The following is a 27,242-nucleotide window of genomic DNA, read 5'->3' as shown; positions in this document are numbered from 1 at the left end:
GTGAGGCCATACAGGCTCTGACCTGTCCAGAGCTGTGTATGTACTCAGATGGAGAAAGAATAAGTAAATAATAATAATGAAAAACAGATAAATAGATTAAAGAATGGCAAAGAAGGGTCTATCCTAATTTGCCTTCTTATTTCTCTTAAAGAATCTGTCCCATGTTTTATCACCCATTATATAATCTCCACAAGGCTTTCCAGTGCCATTTATGATAACTGCATAAAACACTCATCTTCTGAGACTTCACTGAAGTTCTGCAGCAGAGCTGTCATTAGGACAGAGAGCCCCCAACACGTAAGAAACTGGCTGCAGAGGAATAAACTCCCTCTGATCTTCAACAGCTCTACTTCAAAGTACTCTCTAATCTATGAAAAAGGAACTGACTGTACCTCAATATTGCACTTTTAAAGTTAAACTATGTGTGACAGCTTATATGTGACTTGGATCCTGTAGAACTGAGGATATTGATTTAATGACATTGATAACAGAAAGCTTAAAATACAAGCAGGCCTTTACACTAAAAGATTAAGTCACTTGAGTGTTTATTAAAAGCCTGTGAAAGGACAGTTTATGAAGCTTTCAGGGGAGGGAAAGTAGCAGCACACTGAATAATCCAGGATCTGTACATGTGCTCTCCCTAATCCAAATCCTTCAAATCACTCCTTCTGCATGGAGAGGGCCACATGCAGCCTCTCCAAAAAACAACTGCATGGAAAGAGGGGAGCAACCTCTTGGCACCAAAGCAGGGCAGAGTCAGTGCCCGTCTGCTGGCTGGACCCAGATCTGAGGGTCCTTCCAGCCTGAGTGAGCCTGTGCTGGGGTGCCCGCGCTGGCACGGGGCTGGTAGAGCCAGCACTGCTGCCAGCGCCAGCACAGCCCCGGGCACAGAGGCTGCCAGGGGCCAGGGATGGGCGACGGCAGCCAGCACAAGCCATGGGGAGCAAGAGGGGGCCAGAGAAGGGGGGCGTGGGCTGAAAGGGCTGCTGCAAACCTTCAGGAAAACCCGCTGCAGGAAATGTCAGGAACACAACTGCAGAAGAAAAACAGGCAGCCAGCTGCTGCTGGGAAGGCTTGCCAAGGAAGGGAGGCCAAGCAGAGGGTGGGGTGAACCTGTATGAGGTTAGCTTGTCCATCCTCCCCTCCCCTGCATTTAAAAATCAATGCTCAGGCACACAGCAGTGGCCACCAGGAGTGGAGGGTGTGCACCTCCTTTCTGCAGTGTGAAAAGGAGGAACCTTTGGGGCAGGGCTCTCACTGACCTCCACCTCAGCAGCTCCAAGTCCAAGGTGTTGGGCTTCCTCTCACCCAAAGCAGGTGACAATTTACCCCATTCACTTAAATTTGGAGCCCACTTGCCTCTGTTTCCTCAATTATGTGCGTACGGTTCAAAACAAATTTTGATTCTGGTTTATGGATTAAATTAAAGACTAAAATGATGTATCTAATTTAAGGATTTCCTGTCCTCCCTGTGACATCCTGACTGTTAGTGTGACCTATTCAGGTTCACATGGTTTATTGACTTTCCTTTCCATCTATTTCTCCTAATTACCTAGAAGATTAAAACTTTAGGGTACATTCATCTACTCAGTTACCTGGAAAAAGACAGACAGAAAGAATAATCACCCCTGCCTGTGGTGGCTATATTGGCTGTTTTCTTCCAAGCTGTGAGAAAACTGCATTGCAACAGATTTGGGGCTTAGATCAGCCAACTATTTTAATTTAGAGTCCATTTGACTGATTCATCCTAAGAAGTAACTAGCATATGTAATGAAAAAAAAATTGCAAATTGCACAAAAAGGAATTTAGGTTATGAATAGGGAATTAGAGTGTGTTATGGATAAAAGCCAGAGTTTCAGTTGTTTCATTGTTGTGAACAGAGCTGTGCCAACACACACTTTCTGAAGCAATGAACACAGCACTCTGCAACAGGAAAGTTTGCTGAGTGTATTTCCTAACGGGACAATCATACAGTTAAAAAAACTGCATGAAATCACGAAGGGTGGGAAGCTGTGACAGACTGCAATATAAAATTAAAAACCAGTGAAATACCAGAGGTTATAAAGTCATCTGAAATCGGAGAAGGTGGCCACAGGGATTGGGTTTGATTACTCCTTTGCCTGAGGATAAAAATAGTTGACATATCAATTTCCTGCAAAAATAGTGTTAATCAAATATTTCACCAATATCCTTCCCCAGTTCTCAGAGTTGTCTATTTAACAGCTGCTGTTCTGGGCAAGCAGTGTGAGAACAAAAAAGCAATGAAGAGACCCATGAGCACCAGACTGAAAAATATCTTGGCTGCTGTACCAGATATCATTTCTATAAGAGAGAGGAGAGAGGAGGAGGGAATGGATGAGGGAATTGTCCTGGTGCTTTCTTTTTTAATTATGGCACACAGCAAAAAACTTTGCTGCTTTTAAATACGTGGAACATCTGAGGATCTTGCTATTTTTCTGCTACCAAGTCCACATCCTTTTGAATAAAAATGAGATTCTCTTAACAGGATCCCATCCTTTTTACAGCACTGAACAAGGGGCTTCATGCAACAGCTGCCAAGCCAACATCTGAGCTTGCAGATGTCAGTGAGGGCTGTCAGGGCCTGGCCTCTGGCACACCCTCACTTCTGATCTGTCCCTTGGTGCTTCAGCTGGTCCCTTTGGTCCATCTCAGGTCCCCTGCCTGCAGCACAGGCAGGCTCCATGGCACTGCTAAAGAGCAACAGCTCTGCTCTTGGGTTTGGGAGCCAGCTCTCTCCAAACTGCTCAAGGAGAGCTGCAATTTTGGCACCAGAAACTGTCTGCAACCCTTGAGTTAAAATCACGAACTCCCCAAACACACATGCACAGCTCCAGGTGGCTTTTCTTTAATTTTGCAGCTACAGAATTCCCACCCTAGCAGAGAAGTTCCACTCAAGAAACCCTGAGCACAGCATCAGGCTCAGAGCTGAGGCTGAGCTCCAGGACTCCCGAGCACAAAGCTGACCACTTATCCTCGGGGGCTGCGCTCCCACACCTTGCTCCAAGATCTCACACATCTGACAGTGCACTTCCCCTTTTCCCTGCTCTCTGGCTGGGTGCTGTGTCTGTGGGTGAGCACTGGGCAGTGGAGAGGGGCTGCAAGCCAAAACCCTTCCAGTCTGGGAGCCAGAGCTCTTTAAGATGCAGCACTGCAGTGTAAACCCACGCCAAACACCCACTGACTGCAGTCTGGATTAATAACACTCACAATATTGTTGTAAATCATGGTAATAAAGGAGAGCACAGAAAGGTTAAGAAATAGCTCCAGAAAGAAGCAGGTTCTTTGTCATTAGAGATGCATGGAGCTGCCTTGCATGGGAGATGTGCACAAACAGAAACTGCAGGATAAGGACCTTTGAAATTCAATTTGATGAGCAACTGGGTTACATCAGTAAATATTTGATGTTTAAAAAATTTAAATGCCAGTCAGGGAGAAGCAGAACTCAGCATGGCAGCCTTTCCTTGTGTAAGCACCAATGGACACAGAACTGAACTGATGATCTGTATGAAAAGCTGCCTTAATGCTTAAGTGAAAACATTTTTCATCTTCCTTAAAGCACAGCTCTATTCCAAAGAATGAAGAGGTGAAAATATTAAGATTGTCTCTCAAGAAATAGTCTCATTTACATAATTAGCAACATAGCAGTCAGAGAGTTTTGCTATGTCCTTACAGCTAAACAGTTATATCCATATGTAAGAGAAAAAATTACATGTACAGAGCCATCTAAACCTGTATGGAGGGATGGAGAGAGGCCAGAGCTGAGCCAGTGACACTGAGGCAGCCTTGCCTCCGTGTTTTAGCAAGTCAATCCAAATGGGAGAGCAGGGGAGCACCAGGCTCCTTCCTGAGTGTTATCACCAGAATTGTCTGAGCAGAGCCAGAGCCATCAAAGCTGGGACCCTCCCCAGGGCCTTGGCTGGCTCAGGGCACAGCTCCAGCCAGACACTGCTCTCCCGGGGTAATGAACTCAGACTGGCTCCAAAGAGATCTCATTTAATCCAGGTAATTACAAATGCAAGTTATTCCACCCAAGGTGCCCATGTTGAGGCAGTTACTCACTGCCTGAAAGGCTTTATTCTGACTAAGGCAATGCACAGCCCTGAAGAGCAGCTCTTCTGCTTTTGCCTGTGTCCACTCAGCTCAGGGCTCCAGAACATCTCACTGCACAGAAGAAGAAACCCGGTGTGATTGTCAGGGCTCAAAAAGAGTTTTTCAGACTGGCAAATAAATAAAAGAAGGAAATCTCTTTTTTTTCAATGGCAGATCCACCTGGATTTCAGTGACAGCCCTAAACACACTCCCGTGGGCCCTTCTCCCACCCCCAAGAGCTCATTTCTGTCTTTTATGCTCTGATCTCTTCTAGGACATCTGAGTTAAATGGGCCAGGCTGGAAGTAGTCCTGGAGCATGGATGAAGCAAAGCTGAAGGTCCCAAAACCCCTTGGTCCAGCCTGGCTCATCAGGAGGTGACTTTGTGAGGCATTTCTGGCCAAGGCTGCCACTGCAGCCTGGCTGTGCTGCTCACTGCCCTGCCCAGGGCTGGCTGCTTCGTGCTGCTCCTGCACTCCCAGGCTCCCTAAAACACTATTTTCAGGCAGGTAAAGCAAAGCCCACCACTTCCAAAGCTGTCTGTGCCACCCATCCTCCAGCCTTGCCAAGCTCTGCTCACACACACTGCTAGAAGCTTGCAGGGATTTTTGGATAAATAAATCAAACATCATTTCAGCTTTTCCCCACCTGCCTTACAAGCAGAATAATGCAATAGATTTTGTGATAATGCAGATACAAATCCATGATAACTTTCCAAAGCTGTGTAATGAAATAGACGATGGTGTCTTTTAAGGTTCTTTGTTTTCTTTTCTGTGCCTTTTTCTGCTACTCTGCATTATTATATAAAAATGTGTTGCTTTTCTAAAACAGAAGCAGACGTGCCTCCTATGCACCCTTTCTCAATCTACTCTATTTTTTTTAACTCATGTGAAAGTATTCCCAAAGGAAAACAACTGGTCTGACTGATGTAGAAAAAGCTATTTATAAAAGGACACGTTCTCTAATCCAACAGAAGCACAATAAAAGAAGCAAATGGATCTTCCTCTCCCCCCATTCACCTGTAGTATTTTGACAAAGGCAGAAATGTTTCCCCTTGCCATGCAGCTCTGCAGGCCCAGCAGAGAGCTCTGGGACAGGAAACATCACCGAGGCAATGGCAGCAGCTGTGACAGGGCCCAGAAGGCAGGCAGAAACCAGAACCCCTCAAAGGGATGCACACAGGAGAATCAGTTTTAAAAATACTTTTCCTATTAGGCAATATTTCCACAATTCTTAGCTTCCAAAGCAGCGCCTGGACTTTTCCTCCTGATGGCTTTTTATCATTCTTTTAAGAAGAGGAACATTTGCATCAGCCAGGAACCATCCAGGACAGTCAGCACTTCAGCTGTGGTTCCCAGTCCCACTGATACTGAGGCAGAGAATCCCAGGGAGAAGGAAGAAGCTGGGGCAGCTCAGCCCAGCTGGACACTGCTGGCACTGCCCCGAGCCACAGCAGCCAGGCTGGGCAGGCACCCAGGTCCCAGCCACACTCACCTGGATTTCTGGTAACCAGGTGGAACTGAAACCCCACAGAACAGAGGTTTGCTGCCTGCAAGTAACATGCTCCAGCTTAAATAACAAGCCAGAAGTTGTGCTGAATTCCAAAGCAAAGCTTAAGAACCCAGCAGCAATGGCAAGTCTCACCGGCCCTCATTGCTTTCAGTTGTACACAGTTCTTTGCCAAGCCAGAAATGAAATCTGAGTTAGCAAACATCTGTTTCCTGCAAGAGTGAAAGTCATAATTAAGAAGAATCAATCCATATTCACTCATATTTATTATGGAGAAGGCTTTAGAGACCTTTTAGGCAATTTTTCACACAACAGGCGCATCGTAGTTATCCAGAGATACGCTTCCAAGTGAAGAAACCGTACATGTGACCTTTTCTAAACATACCTTTAAAAAGCACAAAGATGCCCTAATTTTCCTCCACAAAGACTGAAGAGAATCTGAACCCTTTGCTTTGAAGAGCACAAGGACTTTGACAGCCTGGAGCAGTGAAACATTAAAATTTCACTTACTCTGCATGATAATAGAGTTTGTCCTCATCCATCTGCAGACTCATTCCCTTCCATACAGAGCACCATGTTTGAAAGGGAGTTTTGGGACATGATTTAATGAAAGCTTTAGGAGGAGTTTAATAGTTCACGTCAGAAACAGAGTACCAGGCTTAATAGCAAAAATATTTACCACTCAGTAGTTTGTTGTGGATATGTTTTTTTAGGACTGGATTTATATGTTAGCATTTTCCATTCTCATTAAACCCCGGCGGTGCGAATGTTGCCTCTGGAAGGCAGTGCCTCACTTTCTTTGTGAATTCTGTGTGGCAGCCTTTGTTCTATATTGACCCTTTCAGCCCCTGCATCCCTTGGCTAGCTGCTGATCCATTCATCCTTCCCCTGCCCGGATAATCTCCCGGGAGCGGGTGGGACCGGGGTCAATGGAAGACGGAGTGTAAGTAATGACAGAGCACAATAAACATTCCGGAGCGGTGCCACAGCCCACGACAAAGCCTTGCAGGACAGCCAGCGCTCAGTCCTTCCACCATGAGACTGCTGCAACCAGACTGGAAAACATTACAAAATCTAACGCTTGCTTAAGGACAAGATATTCAGGCCCCTAGGTGAGATAAGGGAATGTTTATTTGGTGTGACCAAGAAGTCACTTGGATTCAGGACATCTGGGTTTACTCCCCAGTTCGCTTTTCCCATGTGACTTGCACACGTTCTTTCCCGTCTCATCTCCCACCCACTATCCCTGACTGAGGGGGTGATGGGGTAAAGGCTGCTCTGGGCCGGCTGGGACAGAGGGAGCCCAGCCCCAGCAGCTCCAGGAGCCTCCCAGGAGCAGCCAAGGGGCCCGGAGAACCAAGGGGCTTTACCCAGCCCCCTGCCCTGAGAACCAAGGGGGCTTTGCTGGGCCCCCTGCCCGGAGAGCCAAGGGGCTTTCCTGAGCCCCCTGCCCAGAGAACCAAGGGGCTTTACCCAGCCCCCTGCCCTGAGAACCAAGGGGGCTTTGCTGGGCCCCCTGCCCAGATCCAGGGGCTTTACCCGAGCCCCCTGCCCGGACCCAGGGGTTGTCCCCTATCCCCTGCCTGGCTCCAGGGGCTGTCCTCAGCCCCCTGCCCGGCTCTGGGGACACACACACCCTCCACTGCTTCACCTGCTCTAGCAAACAGAGTGAAAACGAGCCGAAGCCAGACAGTCACCCCACAAACCAGCACGTTTCCCTCACTTTAATAAGTTCCAGCTGCTGCCCTAAGCACAGTCAATAAATAAAGAGAAGGGGGACAAGAGCAGGGCTGACCTGTGCAGACACAGCCCAGCTGGGGCTGGACCTCATCCCCATCTAGAGATAAAAACTCCTCCGTAATGCCCCAAGAGCTGCGAGGAGATGTAACACACCCTCTTGTAAGACTATAGCTTCGATCTTAGCACCTCATTAAGATATTACACTCTCCTGACCAGATCTTTCAATGGTTTCCATTACTGGGGTTTTTTAAATTTCTTTTTTTCTTTTCGTTGTGGGAAAAAAAACCCTCTCTTGAGAACATTTACATTTTTTTCCTCCGATTTGAATCTTTTCTCCCATTCCTGCACATTTGCCAAACATGAGTTTTCTTTTAGTCTGTTGCATGAATGGGGATGAAACTCACACAACTATTTCGTGTCATTTTTCATTCACAGGAAGCATCAGGGTGCCAGAACTATCTGATGTGTGCATCAACCACATCCAACAAATTGAGAACCAGCCTGGAATTAGGCCTGGAGCATTAACTCCAGCTACGAAGTTGAGCAATATGAGACTAAGCCGTGGAGTTGATTTTTCAGATGAGAAAATGGGAGTCAGTGAAGCTCTGTGCACATCCCCAGACAGAGCAGGGACAGAGATGTGGCTGTTGACACAGCAGCAGCAGGAAAACAGCCAGGCTGCTCCCCCTGCAGCACCAGCCCCATCCCCAGCCCCATTCCCATCCCATCCCCATCCCCATTCCTATTCCTATCCCATCCCAGCCCCATTCCCATCCCCATCCCTATTCCTATCCCATCACATCCCATCCCATCCCATCCCCATTCCCATCCCCATCCCATGCCATGCCATCCCATCTACAGCCCCATCCCCAGCTCCATCAGTTTTTCCAAGACTCCTGAAATCAGCTGGGTCCCTCTGAAGCTGATCTAATGCTCTGAGGAATGTGGAGAGCACAGCTTTGCAGAGTCTCCAAACTCGCTTGCCCGTTAGTTAGTGCAACAATTTCAGATGGGCAAAGAATGAGAATTTATTTTCTCCCTTCAATGGCAGCAGTGCTAGGCTCTTCCTGCACTTCAGGGAAATCTCCTCATGGTAACCTGGGTTTTAATGGATGCAGTGCCAGGAGTTACATAAAGTGCCTGGGTGTGACATTCCTGCAGGCTCCTGGACACACCACCTGCAAACCATCGTGAATTCCCTTGTCTTGCTTCTCCTTTAAGACAAGTGTATTACACAAATAGTGAAAATGCTTTTAGATCTAATGGAACCATAACTGTATGTAAACAGAAACGGCTGAGTGCACAATTTAATTTACTGGGAAAATTCTACAGGCCATGGAAAAGTGACAGAGCAAAACTCCCAAGCCTTCAGCAGACTGCAGCAGGCCAGGGGCTGTGCAGGGCTCAGGGGCTGCTCCTGCTGAGCCCACAGGGAGCCCCCCGCGGGCACAAGGCACAGCGCTCAGCTGGGATCAGGGTTACCCAAAGCACGACTGTCCCTTTTTAGGAGCACAGTGCCTCCCAGCCTGGCAGCACCTCCTCCAGTGTCATCTGAGTGCGAGCTCGGGGTGTTTTATGCTACAGAGGTTGAAGAGTTTTTTCTTTTGCTAATCGTGTTATTTTTGGAAACATTCTTGCTAGTGTTCATGGGAATATTTCCAATGGGACAACACTTCCAATTAAGACCTCTTTATAAATAATAAGTGGCTGACAGCCCAGAAAATAAATGTATTTTTTTTACTAAAGAGATGATGGCTAACCTGTCACAGAGTGATACAAATCCAAATAAGTCAAGAGATTCCTTCCAACCATGAGTTACAACTTAAGAACCTTTTTAGCAGCCTCATAACCAAAAGTGGCACGTGCTGTGCATCTCTACCCTGTGCTCATATCATCCCCTGCTTACTCAGAGCAACACAAAAGGTAGTTCATTAAAAAATGCCAGGTCATTTCTTACAGAGATCACAGGCTCTTGGACAAACTCTTGTGGTAAGTAATTCAAAACCAAGGATTTCTAAATTTGAAGAAAGGGGCAAAGCAGCCTTCCCCAGAGAAGTGTTTGGATTCTCTGCAGCACACAAATCACAGGGGCACCAAGGCAACCCCTGGGAGTTTCTCCCTTTCTCCTGGCACCCTGGCCTGCCCTGCACACAGGAGGCTCTGCTGCAGCCAAGCACTCAGGCACCCCCACAAACTCAAACTCACCTGCTGGGGTCACATCCCTGTGGGGCACAGCCCAGGCTGTGCCCACAAATTAATCACGGGTTTCAAGCTCTAGAGTGAAACTGCCCTGAGCATCAACACAAAGAAAAGAAATATAATTTAAAGGCAATCTTCTGGTTTATGGGCAGCCTCTCATTATGGTCTCCTCATGCTGCACAGAAGCAAAGCAGCAGAGCCTGAGGAGAGGGACAGAGAGGAGAGCACAGCCCTTCCCCGCTCTGGGGCTCAGCCGTGCCCACGAGGAGCCTCCCACCTGTCTCAGAGTGCAGAGAGAATTTCAGGGAATGAAAGAAAATTAAACCTTCAAAAGTAGCAAAATCCTGTCTGAAATATTGTTTACCCACAGCATTATCCCTGATGCCTCTTCACACCGTGCTGTCCTCCCCTCTGGTGCTACCCAGTAGATGCTGGGTTTATTTTTATTTTATTTTAGGTGGGATGCACCCAGTGCACACAGTGGAGGGCAACCAGCAGCTCAGGGAATCCTCTGAGCCCTTCCACCAGGACTTCAGCAGCACAGTCAGGTCTCTCATTTCTTTTTTACACACTAATGCTTCATTTTTGCTTATTTCCCACCAGCAAAATATTGATCCAACCCAGCTTTCTGGAGATTTGTTCCTACTTCTCTTGCCATGGTTTGCCTCGCCAAAATCCCCTTGTTCTTGCCATATTCAACCTCCGGAGAGCAGGAAGAGCAACAAAACCCAAAGGCCTCACCTGAAGAGGTGTCAGGCTGTTCCAGGGATATGTTACCTCCAATGTCTCTTACCGAGAAAAGCTGCTATTGACAATTTGCTCACTGAGGCAGCTCATTATGACTTCTGTCATCATCTTTAATCTCTTTATGTCTCACTGGAGCCACAAGGAGCTCCAGGGTGGGTTCAGCAGGGCCTGAGAGTGAGCTGTAAATAAACCCTGTGTCTGCATGTCCAGCTGAACCTGCCTAAGAGCTTCATTACAGAACTCATGGCTTGATCCCAAACCCACTCAAGGCAGCTAGGCTTTCCCTGGATTTAAAGGAGTTTTGGACCATTGTCTCAATTACAGAGCCAGCAAAATTCCTTATTAACGCCCTCAGAGACTTCAGACTCCCCTAGATTTCATTACTGGAAGGGGCTGCCAGCTCAAGGGCTTTTCACACCAGAATCCTTTTCAGCACAGAGGTGGGGTCCTCCACAAAGCCACATTTTGGGTTTTCCCCAGGTCACACCATTTCCCAGTGTCTGGCTTTGGACTGGCCCAGGCACAGATGAGCCTGATGCTCACAGATGTGAAGCCCTGCGTTCCAAGGAGCAGCTGGAAGGGAAAGCTGAGAGGGGCAGAGGCTGTGCAGAGCTCTGGTGCTGAGCACCCCTCCTGGGCTTTGGGCTGCCTGGCCATGAACCCGTGTCTCCACTGGAGCAGGAGCAGGGCCAGGCTCTCTGCTGGGCGTGCAGGGGCTCAGCTCAGTGCAGAGGCCTGCAATGCTCTCCAGCAAACTGCAAATTCCTCCTCCCAGAAAAGCAGACTGTGCTTTTGGGAGGGGGGTACAGCTCATGGTAGTGACCCAGCTACACTGAAATAGTGTTCCCCAAGTTACAGAAGTGGATTATGCCAGGTCCAGAAACGGGGTTTAGATACCAAAGGCTTGGTCAGTGTACAATGATCTTTTCACTTTGCCTTTGTGATCACAAGCACTCACTTTATACAGCTGCAGTTCACAAACACAGTGATCAAGGGGAACCACAAAAGCCCTAACTGAGAGACCATGAGGCAGTAAAAGCATGGGGTAAATATATGAAAATAAGCTTCTTGTGCAAATAGATTAATCTTAATAGTCACCCTTACAGAAAGCAGATTTACACATTCAGGACTGCTGTTATGAACAAAAGCAATTTACACTTTAATTCAGTAACACCCTTAAAAAACTGCAGTTAAACGAATGAAAACAAGAGAATTCTGACAGAGGAACATCTGTATGAATCAGATAACATCGGGGTTAGAGCAAAAGCAAAGAGCCTGTGAGGAGTTACATGCTCAGCTGGAAAGAGATGAAGCACCTGAAGTGCCCCCAGAGCAGCAGAGTTTGTGGTTTTGTGTCACAGGCAGTCCCTGAGAGCTGCTGGGACAAAGATCTCTGATGGCTCAGCCTGGTCCTGTTTGGAACTGGAGCAGCTATCACAGGAAAGAGAAAAAAAGGAAGAGTGGCAGAAAGATGAACTCTACCAAAACCAGATAATTTCCAGTCTTTCTACTTATTTTAGCTTTAGAAAGCTCAGAAAATAGGGGCACGCCTCCCAAACTGCATGGTTTGCTTAGAGCACGGCTGGCTCTTGGCACACAGCTGCACTTTTCCCTTTTCCCCTTTCCCAGCTCCTGGGAGGGCATGGGATTCACCCCAGAGCCTGCTCAGCCCCAGCCAGAAATGCCACATGAAAAGCTCCTTCCACAGCCTTGAACTGCAGTTCAAACACAAAGCCAGCTCTTACACTGCACTGTTAGCTAGCAATATCTTCTTCTGAATTTCATGAAAACACAGGAACTGTTTGGTTCAGAGTTTGAGCAAAGGTTTACATTGTTTTCATTTTTATTAATTTAATTCCAATTTCCTGTGCTCTTGCAGTGTCAGGACGAAGAAAGTGCCTTATTCCACAAAACCTTCAGGGCTTTCTGGAAGAAATTGCTTTAAACTTTACCCTTATAATTTAACTCGCTGGCCAAATCTTTTGTTTGCTTTAGAGTTTTCTCTACATCCATTTTTGTGTACCTCTCCCAGCTTTCCATAAACCAGCCATTTGTCTGCCAGCTGTTTCCTGCCCTCAGTGTTCTGACCATTCAACATGATTGTCTCAGATTAAATACTTTGATTGAAACTGATACCTATTGAAGAGAGGTACAGCACTGAGATTTCATTAAAATCAGGATTAATCACAAATTTAAAGGCCAGATTAAGAGAAAGGAAAGACAGAAAAAGAATTCTATTTACAGGACTGAAAATAACCAATTGCTGTAAAGGCACCAGTGACCCTGGTCTGGGCATTTTTCTGGTCATTTTCCTGACCAGCCAGCCTCCGGTGCTGCCAGGCAGGAGATGGAGAAGGGGCCTGGAGGGACCCTGTGAGGGCAGCCAGTCCTGGATTAAATAATTCCACACAGTCTGAGGACAAGACAAATCTCACTGTGAAATGGCCACAGGTGCTGTGATGAATTTACACATACCCAGGTCTGTCTCCCACCAGTGTCAGCCTGAAGCCACCAGCCCCATCCTGGGGGTTTGTCAGGAGCCATTTCAGATTTGCCAAATGGCATCTCATGACTAATTACTTTTTAAAAATGTAGAATGTGAAATGAACATCTCTTATTTCCTATTTAAAAAAACAGCTCGCTTTTTTCAATCAATCTGGATCATTCAGTCTACTTGAAAAGGCAAATTACAGCTTGATTGTAGGGTAATTATTCTGGTGGAGATCACTTGAATGACTGCACTGTATTCTTTGACAGGCAGTCTCTGTTATTTGAACACTGATGTTATTTAATTAAAGGATGAAAAATATTTCGGGTGATTCAGAACAAAAACTCATAGCCATGAATAAAACATACGAGTGCAGAGTTTATATTTTGAAAAATAAATTCTCTCCTCCCAGAAATGTTACATCTTAGGAAAAGTAATACAGAACTCATTAGCAAGAGCTCATTATGAAGACTGTGAATGATGCCCTGGGTCATTATAAACAGATTAGTATAATAATCTATTTAATCCAGCTCCATGACAGTTCTGTACAGATTATTCTGAATACTTCAGCTGCCTGTGCTAAGCCCACTGAAAAATTCTTCCAATTACACTGACTAGTGTTAACTTAAAAAGAAAATGTTTAGTGTGTTAAAAATAACCCTTTCAGCATTTAGGGAAAAAAAATCCCTTTATTTATATTTATATTCTCATTCTTCACATTTTGAGTCATGTCTCAAGATCAACTAAAGAAGGCCTTATTGTGGTGCCAGTGATATAAATCCTTGGAGTTTATGCCAATACTTTTATTTGTCATATTTTATTGGAACTGACATTTTTTTGGACGCTGCTCACACAATGACTTAGGAGTTTAATTTGGTTTCATTTGTTTTGCTGTTTAAAATAAATTAAGACCAGGGCGTGGGGGATTTATTGTCCCTCACAATCCTTATTTACCAATATTGTGCAATGTGAATTTCAGCTGCTATTCAGTTATGCCACCTTGCCTTACCCAGTGTCCTGACCTGGCCCGAGGGATGAACAGCGCAGATGACAAAGAAGCAACAGATGCTTCAGTGCCACTTGGAAGGTCAGGACATTCATACACCCTGAGAGACTCAGTAAGAACTGCAGTGCCTGTGATTCATCCTCCACACCATAGTCCAGGCTTCATGCTCCCTCTCATTTTCCCAGCTTTGTATTTAAGTGCTCACCTCCCCTGTCCTTCTCAAACCAATAAAAAAACCTTACAGATTTTGTTGCCATCCCACATTCAACCAAGAGCCCCTGGGGCCTGAACATCCTGGAAACATCCTGCAACGTCTGAACAACTGGAAATCTGAAATTCTTTGTACCTTGAGATGATCTCTCGTTACAATTCAAACCATTGGAAAACAAAGAACAATATGGAATGGGTAATTATTTAAAATTCCTTAATTACCAAGGGGCCTTTTTACCCCAGATGTTTCAGTCCAGTCTGACTGCATTTCCTACACACCATGGAAGAATCTGACTCTGGCCACCACGGGTGGTCTGACAAACTTGTAAAAAAGGCAGGATTATGTCACAGTGAAAAGTGCTTTGTTCTACAGGCTCACCCCAAGCAACCTCCTTGCAGAACAAGTTGGAAACATCTAATTCTCATGCAACCCCTCCCCTGCTGAAGTCCATATAAGCTCATGCCAACAAGTGACAGAAAAAACTTTCACCAGCCTTCCTCAGGCCATGATAAATGTGGAATCTTCAGGCATCTTAAGGCTTCTGTGCCTCTGTGACCTTCCTGCAAGAAACCTGGAGTTTTCCCCAATATCTTTTACTCTGTTATACCAGGAAACAAGAAGGATTCCAACAGAAACTCTCTGTTCACAAAGCAAGCAGAAAGCCAAGCAGGTACTGAAGCTCAGCTGTGCCCGTGCATTTTCCTGGGGTGACTTTCACTCCCTGACCCATCCAGGGTGGCACAGCTCAGCAGGGGTGACAGCTAGCTGGGCTTGGGTCGTTTAACACACATTTCCAGGGATAACAGAAATCATCTCCATGGCCTGTGCTCCCCAGCAGTGCATTCCTGGCCTGGCAGCTGCAGGCACAGCCCTGCTGGAAGGCACTGCCTCACTGCTCACATTTCCTTCAGGTCTGCACGAGCAGGACAGAATGAACCCTGGAAAATACTGACACACATTATACCAGAGGAATGTAGGACCAGGATTAAATTATAAACCAGTGACTTTAAATGGAATAGCACAGCAGGTTGTGATGGCATTTGATGTGGCCATTCAGGATCTGACTTCCAAGGTATGGCAGAGGAACAGGAGGCAGATGTGAGAAGGGGCAGGAGATTGCTGGCTTGCCTGAAGCCTGTAACCATACCCAGGTGGGGACTGCATTCCTCCTCCTTCCAGCTCTCCAAACTGCTTCTCCTGACGTGGAGCCTAGCAAATCTGGTCACCTCCACACAGGGCTGGCAAGGAACCAGTGTCCCAGTCCTCCGTGACATCTGAAAGCGATCATTGCACTGCCTGCACTGCAGGAATGCTTCCCCACAGGAATAAGGAATTTTATGAGTGTTATAAAAAGTTACTGGCACTACAACGTATTATCACTGTGGTATAATTTACTGACGTGCTGTCAGCTAGGGGCCAGCCAGGACAGCAGCCAGAACCATCTCCCTGCTCTGGCACAGCCCTGTGGGCTCCCCTGGCAGCCTCCAGCCTCCCCAGCAGGGACAGACCCCAAGGCAGAGAGGGGCAGAGCAGGGGCTGCAGCCTCACATCCTGATCACAGCACAGCTGCAGCAGCAGACAGGGCTTCGACCACAGTTGTCCCTCTGCCAATAAGATTTGCAGTGTAACACCAATTTCCATCAATAGAGAACAGAGCTGCACTTCTGCCATACTCTCAAATTAAATAGAGTATACTAGAATACACTTCTCTATATTTAGTGCCCAAAATATAAGCTACTTACACTCTCATCAGACCATATGTTTAAGCTGTGCAATTTTTTTTCCAAGTGCTCTGAAATTTACCCTTATTTTTAGCTTATGTTTTCTTGGACTTGGCAGATGTTCTGTCACGGGAGATATTGTGTACAAAATGTGAAATATTGCTCTCTGTACTGTCCTTCAGAGCCCCCAGCTGAACGTGGCTGAGCCACCTCCCAGCAGCTGAGCCAGCCCAGTTGCACAGGGAGGGGACACTGGCACAGAGGGGTGGCACTGATACAGAGAAGTGGCACTGACAGAGAGAGGTGGCACTGGCAGAGAGAGGGGACACTGGCACAGGGGAACACTGGCACAGGGAGGGGACACTGGCACAGAGAGGTGGCACTGATAGAGAGAGGGGACACTGGCACAGGGAGGGGACACTGAGATGATCCTTCCCTGCCCCACCCAGGGCTCTGGGACACTGTCCTGCACTGACAATCATCCCAGGGCTCTGGGGCTCTGTCCTGCACAGACAGTCACCATCCCAGGGCTGTGGGACTCTGTCCTGCTCTGACAATCATCCCAGGGCTGTGGGTCACTGTCCTGCACAGACAATCACCATCCCAGGGCTGTGGGTCACTGTCCTGCACAGACAATCACCATCCCAGGGCTGTGGGACTCTGTCCTGCACAGAGCAGTGCCAGGCAAATGAGAGAGTCTGCAGCTGAGGCTAAGCCCATTCATTTTGTGTGCAGGGCTTGTCATCATTTCCCATTAGTTTGGAAGCTCCAGCCTTGTCAGAGATCCATCAGTGCTTCCAGGACACATTTTTATTTTCAGGGCTCTATAGCTCTCAGCTGAAATGTCACATTTGTGGTATCATCAAAACATATAAAACCTAGTTCAGTCATGCAAGAAGGAATATGGAGAAAATAAAGGACTTTTATAGTATCATTCCCTTTTAACATTTTCTCTATCTTTCTAAATGCATTCCTCAGGCTTAGAAAACTGCACACTATAGAAAATCCAAAATGGGGCAAGTTTTCCTCAGCAACTAATCCAAGCTCTGTCATTACAAATATAAATCTCCATATCTCATCTGTGCAGTCTTTCCAGCAGGCACGAATAACCTCTGGTTCCTCAGTGCACCCCAAGTGCTCCGTGGCAGAGCTGGTCTGAGCCCAGCAGGGCAGGCAGGGAGGGGTTCAGCTGAGCAAACCCAGAGCTGCCTCGCTCAGGTTCCCTTATCAACCACGACAAACAGGAAAAATTCAGCCAAAGCCTTTTAACAAATGCTTGGGCGTGCGAGGTGCTCCTGGAGGAGCTGCTGTGCCCCCATGGCTGCTCAGGGGAGCTCCAATGTGAAACTGCACCCAGACACAGCCTGGCCCGGGGCTTCAGCTGCAGCCAGTGCAGCTCATCAGACAGGGGTGACTGGCTAGCCAGAGGGGCAGCTGGCTAGCCAGGGGGGTAACTGGCTACCTAGAGGGGCAGCTGGCTAGCCAGGGGGGTAACTGGCTAGCCAAAGGGGTAACTGGCTACCCCAGTGGTTAACTGGCTACCCAGAGGGAAAACTGGCTACCCAGAGGGGCAGCTGGCTACCCCAGGGGTCACTGGCTACCCAGAGGGTAACTGGCTACTCCAGTGGGTAACTGGCTAGCCAGAGGGGCAGCTGCTACCTGAACACCCTGAGCTGGCCCTGCACAGCTCCTGAGCTGCCCCAGGAGCCCCTGGAGCTGCAGTGAGTGAAGCTCCAGGTCCCTCTCACTGGGCTGCTCCTCCTCTGCCCTGAGCCTCCCAGGGCCCAGGAAGAATTCTGCCTGCTCCTCACCGAGAGCAAGGGGCAGCAAATCCACCTCCAGCATTTTAATGCTAAATATATGGTTATTAATGGTTAATATTCTCCAGGTCAGAATATAAATATATAAATACATGGTTAATAATGGTTAATATTCTCCAGGTCAGAATATAAATATATGGTTAATAATGGTTCATATTCTCCAGGTCAGAATATAAATATATCAATATATGGTTAGTAATGGTCAATATTCCTCAGGTCAGAAGCCAGCCAGCTCCTGGCCAGCACTGATGCCGAGCTAGAGCGAAAAGCTGTGGCCTGAAAGTGAAATTCCTCAATGAATCAGAAGAAAGTACAAGAAGACACAGAAGCTCAGATATCCAGTAATAAGATTATGTTCTACAAGACTTGCAGCCCAGCAAATATCAGGATGAAACGTGTGCAGCAGGAAAGGGTAAGTGAAAAGCATCTCTTTGAGAAGTGCTGGAACAGAGTCCTTGTGTTGATTAATTGCCTTTAAACATTTGATCACTGTTTGTGATCCAGTAAATCTCCAAGTGTTTCAACATATCTTTAGTGAAGACAGAGTCAGGGAATTATGTATAAAACATCCAAAAAATAGTAGATACCTAGGAAAAAAAGGTCACAGCTTCCTTTTTGGAGTGTGCCTTCCAAAAACAGTCTTCTGTAACCACTTAAAATTTGCTGCTCTGCTAAATATTCTTGCCAGTACATTTGTTTTCTGCTGGCTAGTTGATAGTTGCAGGAAGCAAACTCAAAATCTTTTTATCTTTTTTTTTTTTTTTTTTTTTTTCTCTGAAGTGGAAGAATATTTATGGGCTTGGTTTGGGTTTTTTTTAGACAATATATAGTGAGTTCTAACTTTCCTCAAGAGAAAGCCAGAGAACGAGCTCAAATATGTAAATCTACTTCTGGGATATACAAAATACACAAATACAGAGAAGTAAGAAGCTAATCAACAGCCTGCAGACTATGAAGAATCAAAATATAGAAATATACTACATATTGAAGTTATGCTTTTGTTCCCTTGGGTACAGAATTTACCAGAATAAAGCACTAAGTCTCTGCAAATTCTGTATAAATTTTTTATGGGAAGTTCTTCTATCATTCCTCAGGTTTTATGTTCACAGGACATATTTGGGTCTGATGTTTGTGTGTTTCACTGTGAAATACATGATTTAAAGCGACATCATGCACTTCAAGGTGGTTAGATAAGTGTAAGGTTACTTGTTCCCTAAAACAAGTGATCAGTTTTAATAGCACAGTTTGGAGGAGCTTGTTCCCTCCACGCTGCCTTCAGAGGATTTTGTGGGATTTGATCCTGAACTATTTGCACACAACATCCCATTCCATCCCCAGCTGCCTCTCCCAGGCTGCTTTAGCATCCCTGTGCATTTCAGCCCTAAAGAGGAAATACAAAAGGAAATAAGGCAGGAGACTCCCAGGCTGCTTTAGCATCCTGAGCATCTCAGCCCTAAAGAGGAACCACAACAGGAACTAAGGCAGGGGATCCCCTGTTTGCTGCTGGGAAATACCAGCTGGTGGAAGGGCAGGACTGTCCCTGTCACATACAGCCCTGGGGCTGTGCTGGCTCCTGTCCAGGGGCAGCACCCCTGAGCCTGGCTCAGCAAAGCCAGGGTGCAGAGTGAGCCCAGCCTTACCAAGCCAGGCTCTGGGAGGACACTCAGCAAAGCCTGCCCAGGGTGCAGAGTGAGCTCAGCCTTACCTAAACCAGGCTCTGGGAGGACAAGCTGCCAGCACTTGGTCACTTTGCAGGGGCTCAGTCCCCAGAGGATCTGAACTCTGATTTTTTTGTCACCCTGGCAGCTGCTCCCAGAGCAAAGCCCTGCCAGGCTGAAGCAGAGGCAGGGTTGGTGCCGGATTTTCTGGAGCTACACTGGATTATTCCCTGGATGGTTTCCTCCTCCTCCCACGCCTCCTCTGCCCCAGTAACACTTTGTCTAACTGCTGGCGGATTTTCAACGTAAACATTCCTGCTCCTCAGAGGAATTTACATCGAGCCCAGCGCCCTGCCAAGGAGAAACACGTGGAGCTGTCACAGCTCCTTGGTGACAGCTCAGGAGGACTCAGCACTGCAGCAGGACCAAGAAAGGGAACATTTCAACCTCCTCCCTGTGCTCTACCACTCATCCAACAGCTTCACCCCCACAGTTAAAGCTCCAAAGCTTTGGTGTGCCTCTCTGCAATAATGCCCTCACACAGTGCATGTTCACTGCCCTGCTCTCCAGGCATGCAGCAGTCACATTTTGGGGAGTTTTGGGCATTTTGGAAGTGCAGTGGCTGTGCAATAACCTGGGAAGGTCCTGTTAGTCCAAAGTGGCACCATTTCATTCACCCCTGTGAGCTCTGCTGGCTGACTGCACACGAGAACCTGGCCCATAAAGCTTGAGCCCATTTCTATAATGATGATTTCAGTCTGAGCAAGAGCAAACAAAAGCATTTGACTGGAAAATAGATCATGTCAATACAAAGGGTTTCACGTATCAAAATCAATGGAAATCAGGACTTCAACATTGAATAAACCTAGGGGAAAAGTTTTGTATGACTCACGAAACAGCCATTACATAGAAGGTGAAACTGAGAAATCAGAGGTTACAAGAAAAATTCAATACTCCTCTAGCTTTTTAATTACTTGGAGTGCAAATTAATAGTATTACATTGCAAAGCTGAATTTCTTGATAAAGAAAAATCAATCCAGTTCTGAGGGCCTTCAAGTAACACTCCTAAAAAATTACCATATGTCTGCCATATGCAAAAATCAAGAAAACTTATTTTTAGGTCAAGGTGGAAAAAACCACAAAGAAACAAACAAAAAAGCTTTCTCCCAAATCTGAAATTCCGAAGCTTTTTGAGGGTAGAATTGGCATCCCTAATGACAAATAGGAATCAGTGAGATTTCACCAGTGTAGCTGAATAATTACAAAATCACTCAGGAAAACTGAATTCCCTGGTGTGTCTGGTGCTTTCTCCAAACTTCTTCTTTTGCTGTATTCAAGCTGTATTTGATGTCAATTTTCATAGCAGACAGAAACAAGCAATGAGGAATACAGACAGCACTGGCTCCTGGAGTTCTTGCTATTGAAATTATTTAAAACATCCTCAGGCAAATAACAACTCTACTGTAGAAAATGCTGACAAGGAGCAGCATAACTCACCCACAGCTTGCTGTGAACACATCTGAAGTGCCACAGGATATTTTTTTCCTTGCAGGTTTATTAATTAGCTATCTCCTTGAGCAATCCATTCATGCATTCCTTACCTGAGAGCCAGTTGGGCAAGAGAGAGGTGGCTGCAGTGCCCTGTGGGCATGGGGCAGCTCTGGGCTGTGGGTGTCAGCCCCGCGGGCATGGCAGAGCTGGGGCTGTGTGTGCCTGCCCTGTGGGCATGGCAGAGCGCAGCTCTGGGCTGTGTGTGCCAGCCCTGTGGGCATGGGGCAGCTCTGGGCTGTGTGTGTCAGCCCTGTGGGCATGGCAGAGCTGGGGCTGTGTGTGCCAGCCCTGTGGGCATGGCAGAGCTCAGCTCTGGGCTGTGTGTGCCAGCCCTGTGGGCATGGCAGAGCTCAGCTCTGGGCTGTGTGTGCCAGCCCCTGACTCCCCCTGTGGCACCCACCCAGGGACAGCTCTGCTGCTCTGCACAGCCTCTGCCTCCCTCCTGTCACAGTGAGGGTCCTGAGCAGCTCCAGCAAAACTCCAAACCTCGGCTGGCAGCAGTGCAGAGCTGGCAGCAATGCAGAGGAAGCAGCAGTGCAGCACTGGCAGCAGTGCAGAGCTGGCACCAATGCAGAGCTGGCAGCAGTGCAGAGCTGGCAGCAGTGCAGAGGAAGCAGCAGTGCAGAGCTGGCAGCAGCAGTGCAGAGCTGGCACCAATGCAGAGCTGGCAGCAGTGCAGAGCTGGCAGCAATGCAGAGGAAGCAGCAGTGCAGCACTGGCAGCAGTGCAGAGCTGGCACCAATGCAGAGCTGGCAGCAGTGCAAAGCTGGCAGCAGTGCAGAGGAAGCAGCAGTGCAGAGCTGGCACCAATGCAGAGCTGGCAGCAGTGCAGAGCTGGCAGCAGTGCAGAGCTGGCAGCAGTGCAGAGCTGGCTCAGCTCCTCCCAGGCAGCTCCTCCCTGTCCTGCAGGAAGGTGCTCTGAGCCAGCCCGTGCTGCCTCTGCAGCTGGGAAGGACTGCATTCCCGTTTTTCTTTCAGAAAGGGAAAACCCCTCCTCAGCAGCTGCACATCTGCTAGAACAAGAGCCCAAGGCCTTGCTGGCTGCCACTGTCATACCCAGCAGCAGGAGTGCAGTCCCAGCTCCTGGGGACGGGCAGTGCCGAGGGAACGAACCCCAGTGGAGCCTCTCCTCCTCTGCTGCCTCTCTGAAGTGCGAGTGCTCTGCCCTCTCTGGGCCAGTGCAGTTCCTCTATTCCTCATAGCAAGGATTTCACTTGTCTAACAAAGTGCCTAAAAATCATGAGCTTGATTAGTATTTTTTCTCTTTGCTTAATTGTGGTACATTCTGCAAGAGTCACAGTTTCAATTGTATTTTAGTCATGTTTTCTCTGTCAAAGTCCATCCACTGAAAAGTTATACCTTTGTTCTGCAGATGTGGGCAAGATTCATTGTTTTTCATCAATCAATATATAAATTAGCCAACACTTAACTGGCCATAAAAATTAATTGGCTCCACATTGATTTGCCTCTCTCAGGGCAGCACTAATATTTGTGTACGAACGGGAATTGCTTCTTCCCTTATTTTATTTTCTTATCAGTAATGATGTTAAACAAACCTCGGGGTGTGGCCTGGCCAGGAAAAAGAGAGAGGAAAGGATGAGCTTTGGGTGAGTTTTCAGGCAAAACTCCCATTGCCTCATTTAAAGCTCAGTGAGAAGGGACAAGTGAGAAGCAGTTTTGTGAACCAGGCTGAGTTTGTGCAGAAGGTCTGTGGTGCCTGCACGGCAGCACCCCGGAATGCTGAGGTGCTCCTGCAGCTCCTGCAAGACAGCCAGGAACAGGAGAGGGACTGGGAGAGCCAGGAACAGAGCAGGAGAGGGACTGGGAACAGGAGAGGGACTGGGAGCAGCAGCTGCTGAAGGAAGGAGCTGATGGTAACGGGGAGGAGAAGATGCTGAAGGAAGGGGCTGATGATAACGGAGAGGAAAATATGCTAAAGGAAGGAGATATGATGAAGAGAAGCTGCTGAAGGAAGGAGCTGATGGTAATGGAGAGAAGATGCTGAAGGAAAGGGCTGATGATAATGGAGAGGAGAGGCTGACAGAGGAAGGAGCTGATGATCACGGAGAGGAGAAGATGCTGAAGGAAGGAGCTGATAATCAAAAGGGGCTGCTGAAGCCTCAGTGGTGAAGGGCAGGGTCACAGCAGGGTCCTGATGGGAAGCACTCACTGCACAAAGAGGGAGAGCAGAGGCAGCTCCTCACAAACCAGGAGAGGAGTAGCTGTTTAATGATTCAGTGCAGGACCATGGCAGGAAGGATGAGCACCTCAATTCCCCAAGCACTGTGTTTATTAAAATGGACAATGCTGAGCAAAGGACTGAGTGGAACAATGCTAAATTAGTCCTGACTTGCAGTATCTTAGTAAAACATGCCTTTTTTCCAGAACCAAACAGTTCTTTAAAGTGGCTCTGCCCCAAACCATATTTGATGTAAAACAGCTGCATTAAGAATTCCCAATTTGCATCTAATCTTCATGAGAGGATTCTCACAGAGGGTGCAGCAGCCAGGAGCTCATAGCTCTCCAAAAATGCAGCTGCACATATTCCTCTTCTGCAAAGAGCAATGAGAAAATAAAGCCCTGGAGAAAACTCGAAGTGGTTAAAATGAGTGCACAAGGAGTTTTCTTCCAGGTGTGAGGCAATTTTCTCTGGAGTGCCAGTCAGGAGTGAGGATCCACAGAGCTCTGAGCAGCCCCCAGGCTGTGACTGCTGCCCTCCTGTCCCACCAGCTGACTGTCCCTGGCAGTTCTGTGCCCTCTTTGTACCAAATGTGCCTGGATTTCCACCCCGCTGCTGCTCCTACCAGCTGAAAGGTGCCTGAAACACGAGAATTTACAGCTAACTTTGTCCCCAGGAGTGTCAAACTGCAACTTCAGCATGGGCACAAGTCAAGGTTGATGCTGTGTAGCCTGTGCTGTGCAGCCATATGAGTTTTACAAAATGCTGGTGCTGCTTGACACAATTTCCTCCTCTGCTGCCTCTTCTGAGTTTTTCCAGAGCACATTGTGCTGCATTTCAGCCCTGACATTCATCTCTTCTAAATTTCTACCCTGTGCTGTAATTTCTTGGATCAGAGAAGTGAAATGTTAGTTCTTCTCTAGTTGTTCCTGCTATGAAAAACATCTTGCTGGAAACAGAATTTTTTTCAGACAATCATTTTACAAAATGTACTGTTGCCTCACTACAAAACATCTGGACAGGTCAAGACTAAGCTGTCTCCAGCCTCAAACCACCCTCAGTCTCCACATCCTCCCCCAGGCCCTGGAGGTGTTGGGGATTTCTGTGAATTTCTGAATTTCTGTGCTCTGCTCTGCTGGACACAGCAGTTCATCCGAGCTGGTGAAGAGCAGAGCAGCTCCACTTTTTAAATCTGTCAAAAAAGGTCTGTCTGTCCCTGAAGTGTTCCTGAATACCAACTGACCATTGCAATGTACTGTATTAAATTGCATTAATAATTAATTAACAGATAATTAATTAATCAATAATTAATATCGTATTAAATTGTCTCTTAGAGGACTTAATTCAGGCAAAATTTTGCTGATGAGAAAGAGAAATGAAATATATTCAGTGTTCACAGAGACTGTGCTGCAATTACAGCCAATAGCCCTGTCAGAGCCCAGCTCTCCCTGGTCCATGAATGAACCTGAATGAACCTGAATTAACCTGAATTAACAGGTTTGTTATCAGCTCTGAGGTGCCTTCTCAGCCCCACAGCCCCAGCTCTGCCCACGCTGCTCTCTGCCAAGGGAAGCACTGACACATCACTGACAGATATTCCCTGTAGCCTTCCCTAATCAATCAGACATTAGTCCCAGTTTGGAACACCTCGTGTTTTAAAATGAGAGGGAAATTTCCTGAGCTCACCAGCTCCTCAGAGCTATGTGAGCACTGCAGACATTTCAGAGAAAGCCCTGCCTGAGGGGGATTTAACTCACCGGGAGTTAAACTGTGGGATGATAAATGCGCTGTGAAGTTTTGTTTCACGAGGTGATATTCAGTTCACAGGCATTTTCTTTGTAACTCCCCTGTCAGAGCCAGCCTGCTCTCCCTGGTCCATGAATGAACCTGAATGACCTGAATTAACCTGAATTAACAGGTTTGTTATCAGCTCTGAGGTGCCTTCTCAGCCCCACAGCCCCAGCTCTGCCCACGCTGCTCTCTGCCAAGGGAAGCACTGACACATCACTGACAGATATTCCCTGTAGCCTTCCCTAATCAATCAGACATTAGTCCCAGTTTGGAACACCTCATGTTTTAAAATGAGAGGGAAATTTCCTGAGCTCACCAGCTCCTCAGAGCTATGTGAGCACTGCAGACATTTCAGAGAAAGCCCGGCCTGAGGGGGATTTAACTCACCGGGAGTTAAACTGTGGGATGATAAATGCGCTGTGAAGTTTTGTTTCACGAGGTGATATTCAGTTCACAGGCATTTTCTTTGTAACTATTTCCTAAAATAGACTTGGTTTATTCCAACTTCCTTTTGTTTTCTGTTGCTCAGTGATTGGCATTTTTCCTACACACATTAGAAGAAGAGGAATTAAGAAGTCAGACTGAAACTTTTAATAAAGAAAAACTATTTGCTTGGACTAGGTATTTTTTACTTTTTCTTATTACACTTTCCTCTGCTAAACTGAGAACATTATGTGGAACAAACAAACAGCTATAAGAATGAAATGGTATCCACTTCAAATGTTTCTCCCATTACTGCAGTATTTTAATGGATAAAACAGGTTTCCAAGCCAGTTTTTATGCTCTCAGTTTAAACACATCATTCAATCACAACCTTAGATACATAACTTGACTGTTACTCTTTAAAGCACCTACTTTAACACAATGATCTTGCAGCCAGAATTTCTTTTACATTTTAAATTCTACCTTTATTCCACGAGGAGCCCTACTCAGCCAAAGGAAACCCTCCAGAGTGAAGTGACATCAGGAGGGATCTGTGCTGCTGGCAGCTGAAAGCTTCCAGGGACACAGAGCCACCTCCCAGCCTGCTGAAGTAAATTCACTTGAATTTACTTCTGTAAACTTGCTGAAGTCATTTCCCTAAGTAAATTTACAGTTGTCTAAATTTCTATTGTCCAAAATGGTTCCATGGGATTCACAGCAGTGTACAGGAGAGCAGGCCTGGCCCAGTGCAGCCCCACCAGGAATCATCTGTTCACCCATTCCTGGATGTTAAATTCGACCGTCAATTAACAGCCACATGAGCAATTACAGTGTGAAAGCCAGAGGTGGCAAGCAGTCCTCCTGGCAAATTCCGTGTGCACTGTGATTGCATTGCCCATCAGGCAGAAGAGCTCTGTGAGGGACCCAGCCCTGCTGACAGAATTAAAGCACAGAGGGGTCCAGGAGGAGCCTGAGTGCCAGCCCCTTCTCTGCCACAGAGAAACCAGCCATGGCCATCCCACCTTCTGGGGCTTTGCTGCCTAAGCAAAGAAGGGTGCCTGACAAATGCAGCACTCCTGTCTGTGTCCCAGCAAAGGAAAACCCACAGGTTTGTCTGAGAGCCTGCCAGTAAATCATCACCACTGCAGCTCGGGGAGGAACCTGGGTAAATACAGCAAAGTGCTTTTTGGAAATGATCCGTGCAGATCTTCACAAGTGCCCACCTCTAAGAGGCCTCTGGGGACATTTGGGAGTTCTCAGTTTGGAAAACTGTCAGCAGAACAGCACACTTCACTCCTGGGCCTCGGGGATCCTCCCTGCTTCTGCAGCTCACGCCAGCTTTACCAAGAGCCCAACAGAAAGAGGATAAACCGACTTGAAAATAGCTTTGAAAGAAAAACATGATAAAATATTCAGAAGAACATCTAAGAGATGTATTCTAGGAACTGTTTAAGAATTTAAATCTTTCCTTGCCGCTCCTATTCACGGCTGTAAGTGGGGCAGAGATGCTGCACTGCCTCCTCTCCATTCCACTGACATCAAACCATCAAAGCCCCTCCGTTATCTCAGTGCAGACCAACATCAAAAAGCAAAAACCACAAGGGAATCCTTGTTATTGAGCACTGCAGTGGGAAAGCAGCACTTCACCCCAGAGCACACACACGAGGGCCTCCAGCTGCCCCGGGCACAGCACTCATCAGCCTTTTGCAGGGATGGAAAAAGAAGCCATAATGGTGGGGAAAACAGAATGCTGTAGCCACAAATGGCAACTGGATTGCTACTAAAAATGCCCACAAAAATCATGGGAGAAGTGCAAAGAAAGGGTCCCAGGAGGGAAGCTCTGCCCAGCCCAGAGCAGCAGCTCCCATTCACTTACCAGGGTGTGGGTGAGCTGGATGGTGATGAGGGGAGAGCCCGACAGGTTGGGGGACAGCTGGGGCAGAGGCTCCACCTTGATAGAGATGAGATAACTGCTGGCTGAGATCATGGAGCCTTTGTAGGCAGCAGCTTCAGCAATCCTTGGAAAGAAGTAAATATGTTAAGGAAGAAGAATAACAACTGGTTTTTGGTTCACACATAGCAGCAAAGGA

At 47.1% G+C, this 27,242-nt stretch overlaps 1 protein-coding gene across 2 annotated transcripts in view; it reads right to left on the bottom strand.

Moving 5' to 3' along the window:
- The window catches only part of ADGRD1 (adhesion G protein-coupled receptor D1), a 109,386-nt gene that overhangs the window by 57,095 nt on the left and 25,049 nt on the right, over positions 1-27,242 (bottom strand). For both annotated transcript variants that reach the window (XM_041488936.1, XM_041488937.1), the window contains one exon: positions 27,029-27,170. In XM_041488936.1, coding sequence (XP_041344870.1) covers positions 27,029-27,170 — 142 coding nt within the window. The remainder of the gene's footprint in view (positions 1-27,028; positions 27,171-27,242) is intronic.

The sequence above is a fragment of the Pyrgilauda ruficollis genome, unplaced genomic scaffold, assembly GCF_017590135.1.
Source record: "Pyrgilauda ruficollis isolate IOZ18807 unplaced genomic scaffold, ASM1759013v1 scaffold9, whole genome shotgun sequence".
NCBI classification, from domain to species: domain Eukaryota; kingdom Metazoa; phylum Chordata; class Aves; order Passeriformes; family Passeridae; genus Pyrgilauda; species Pyrgilauda ruficollis.
This window is presented reverse-complemented; position numbering and strand designations above follow the sequence as displayed.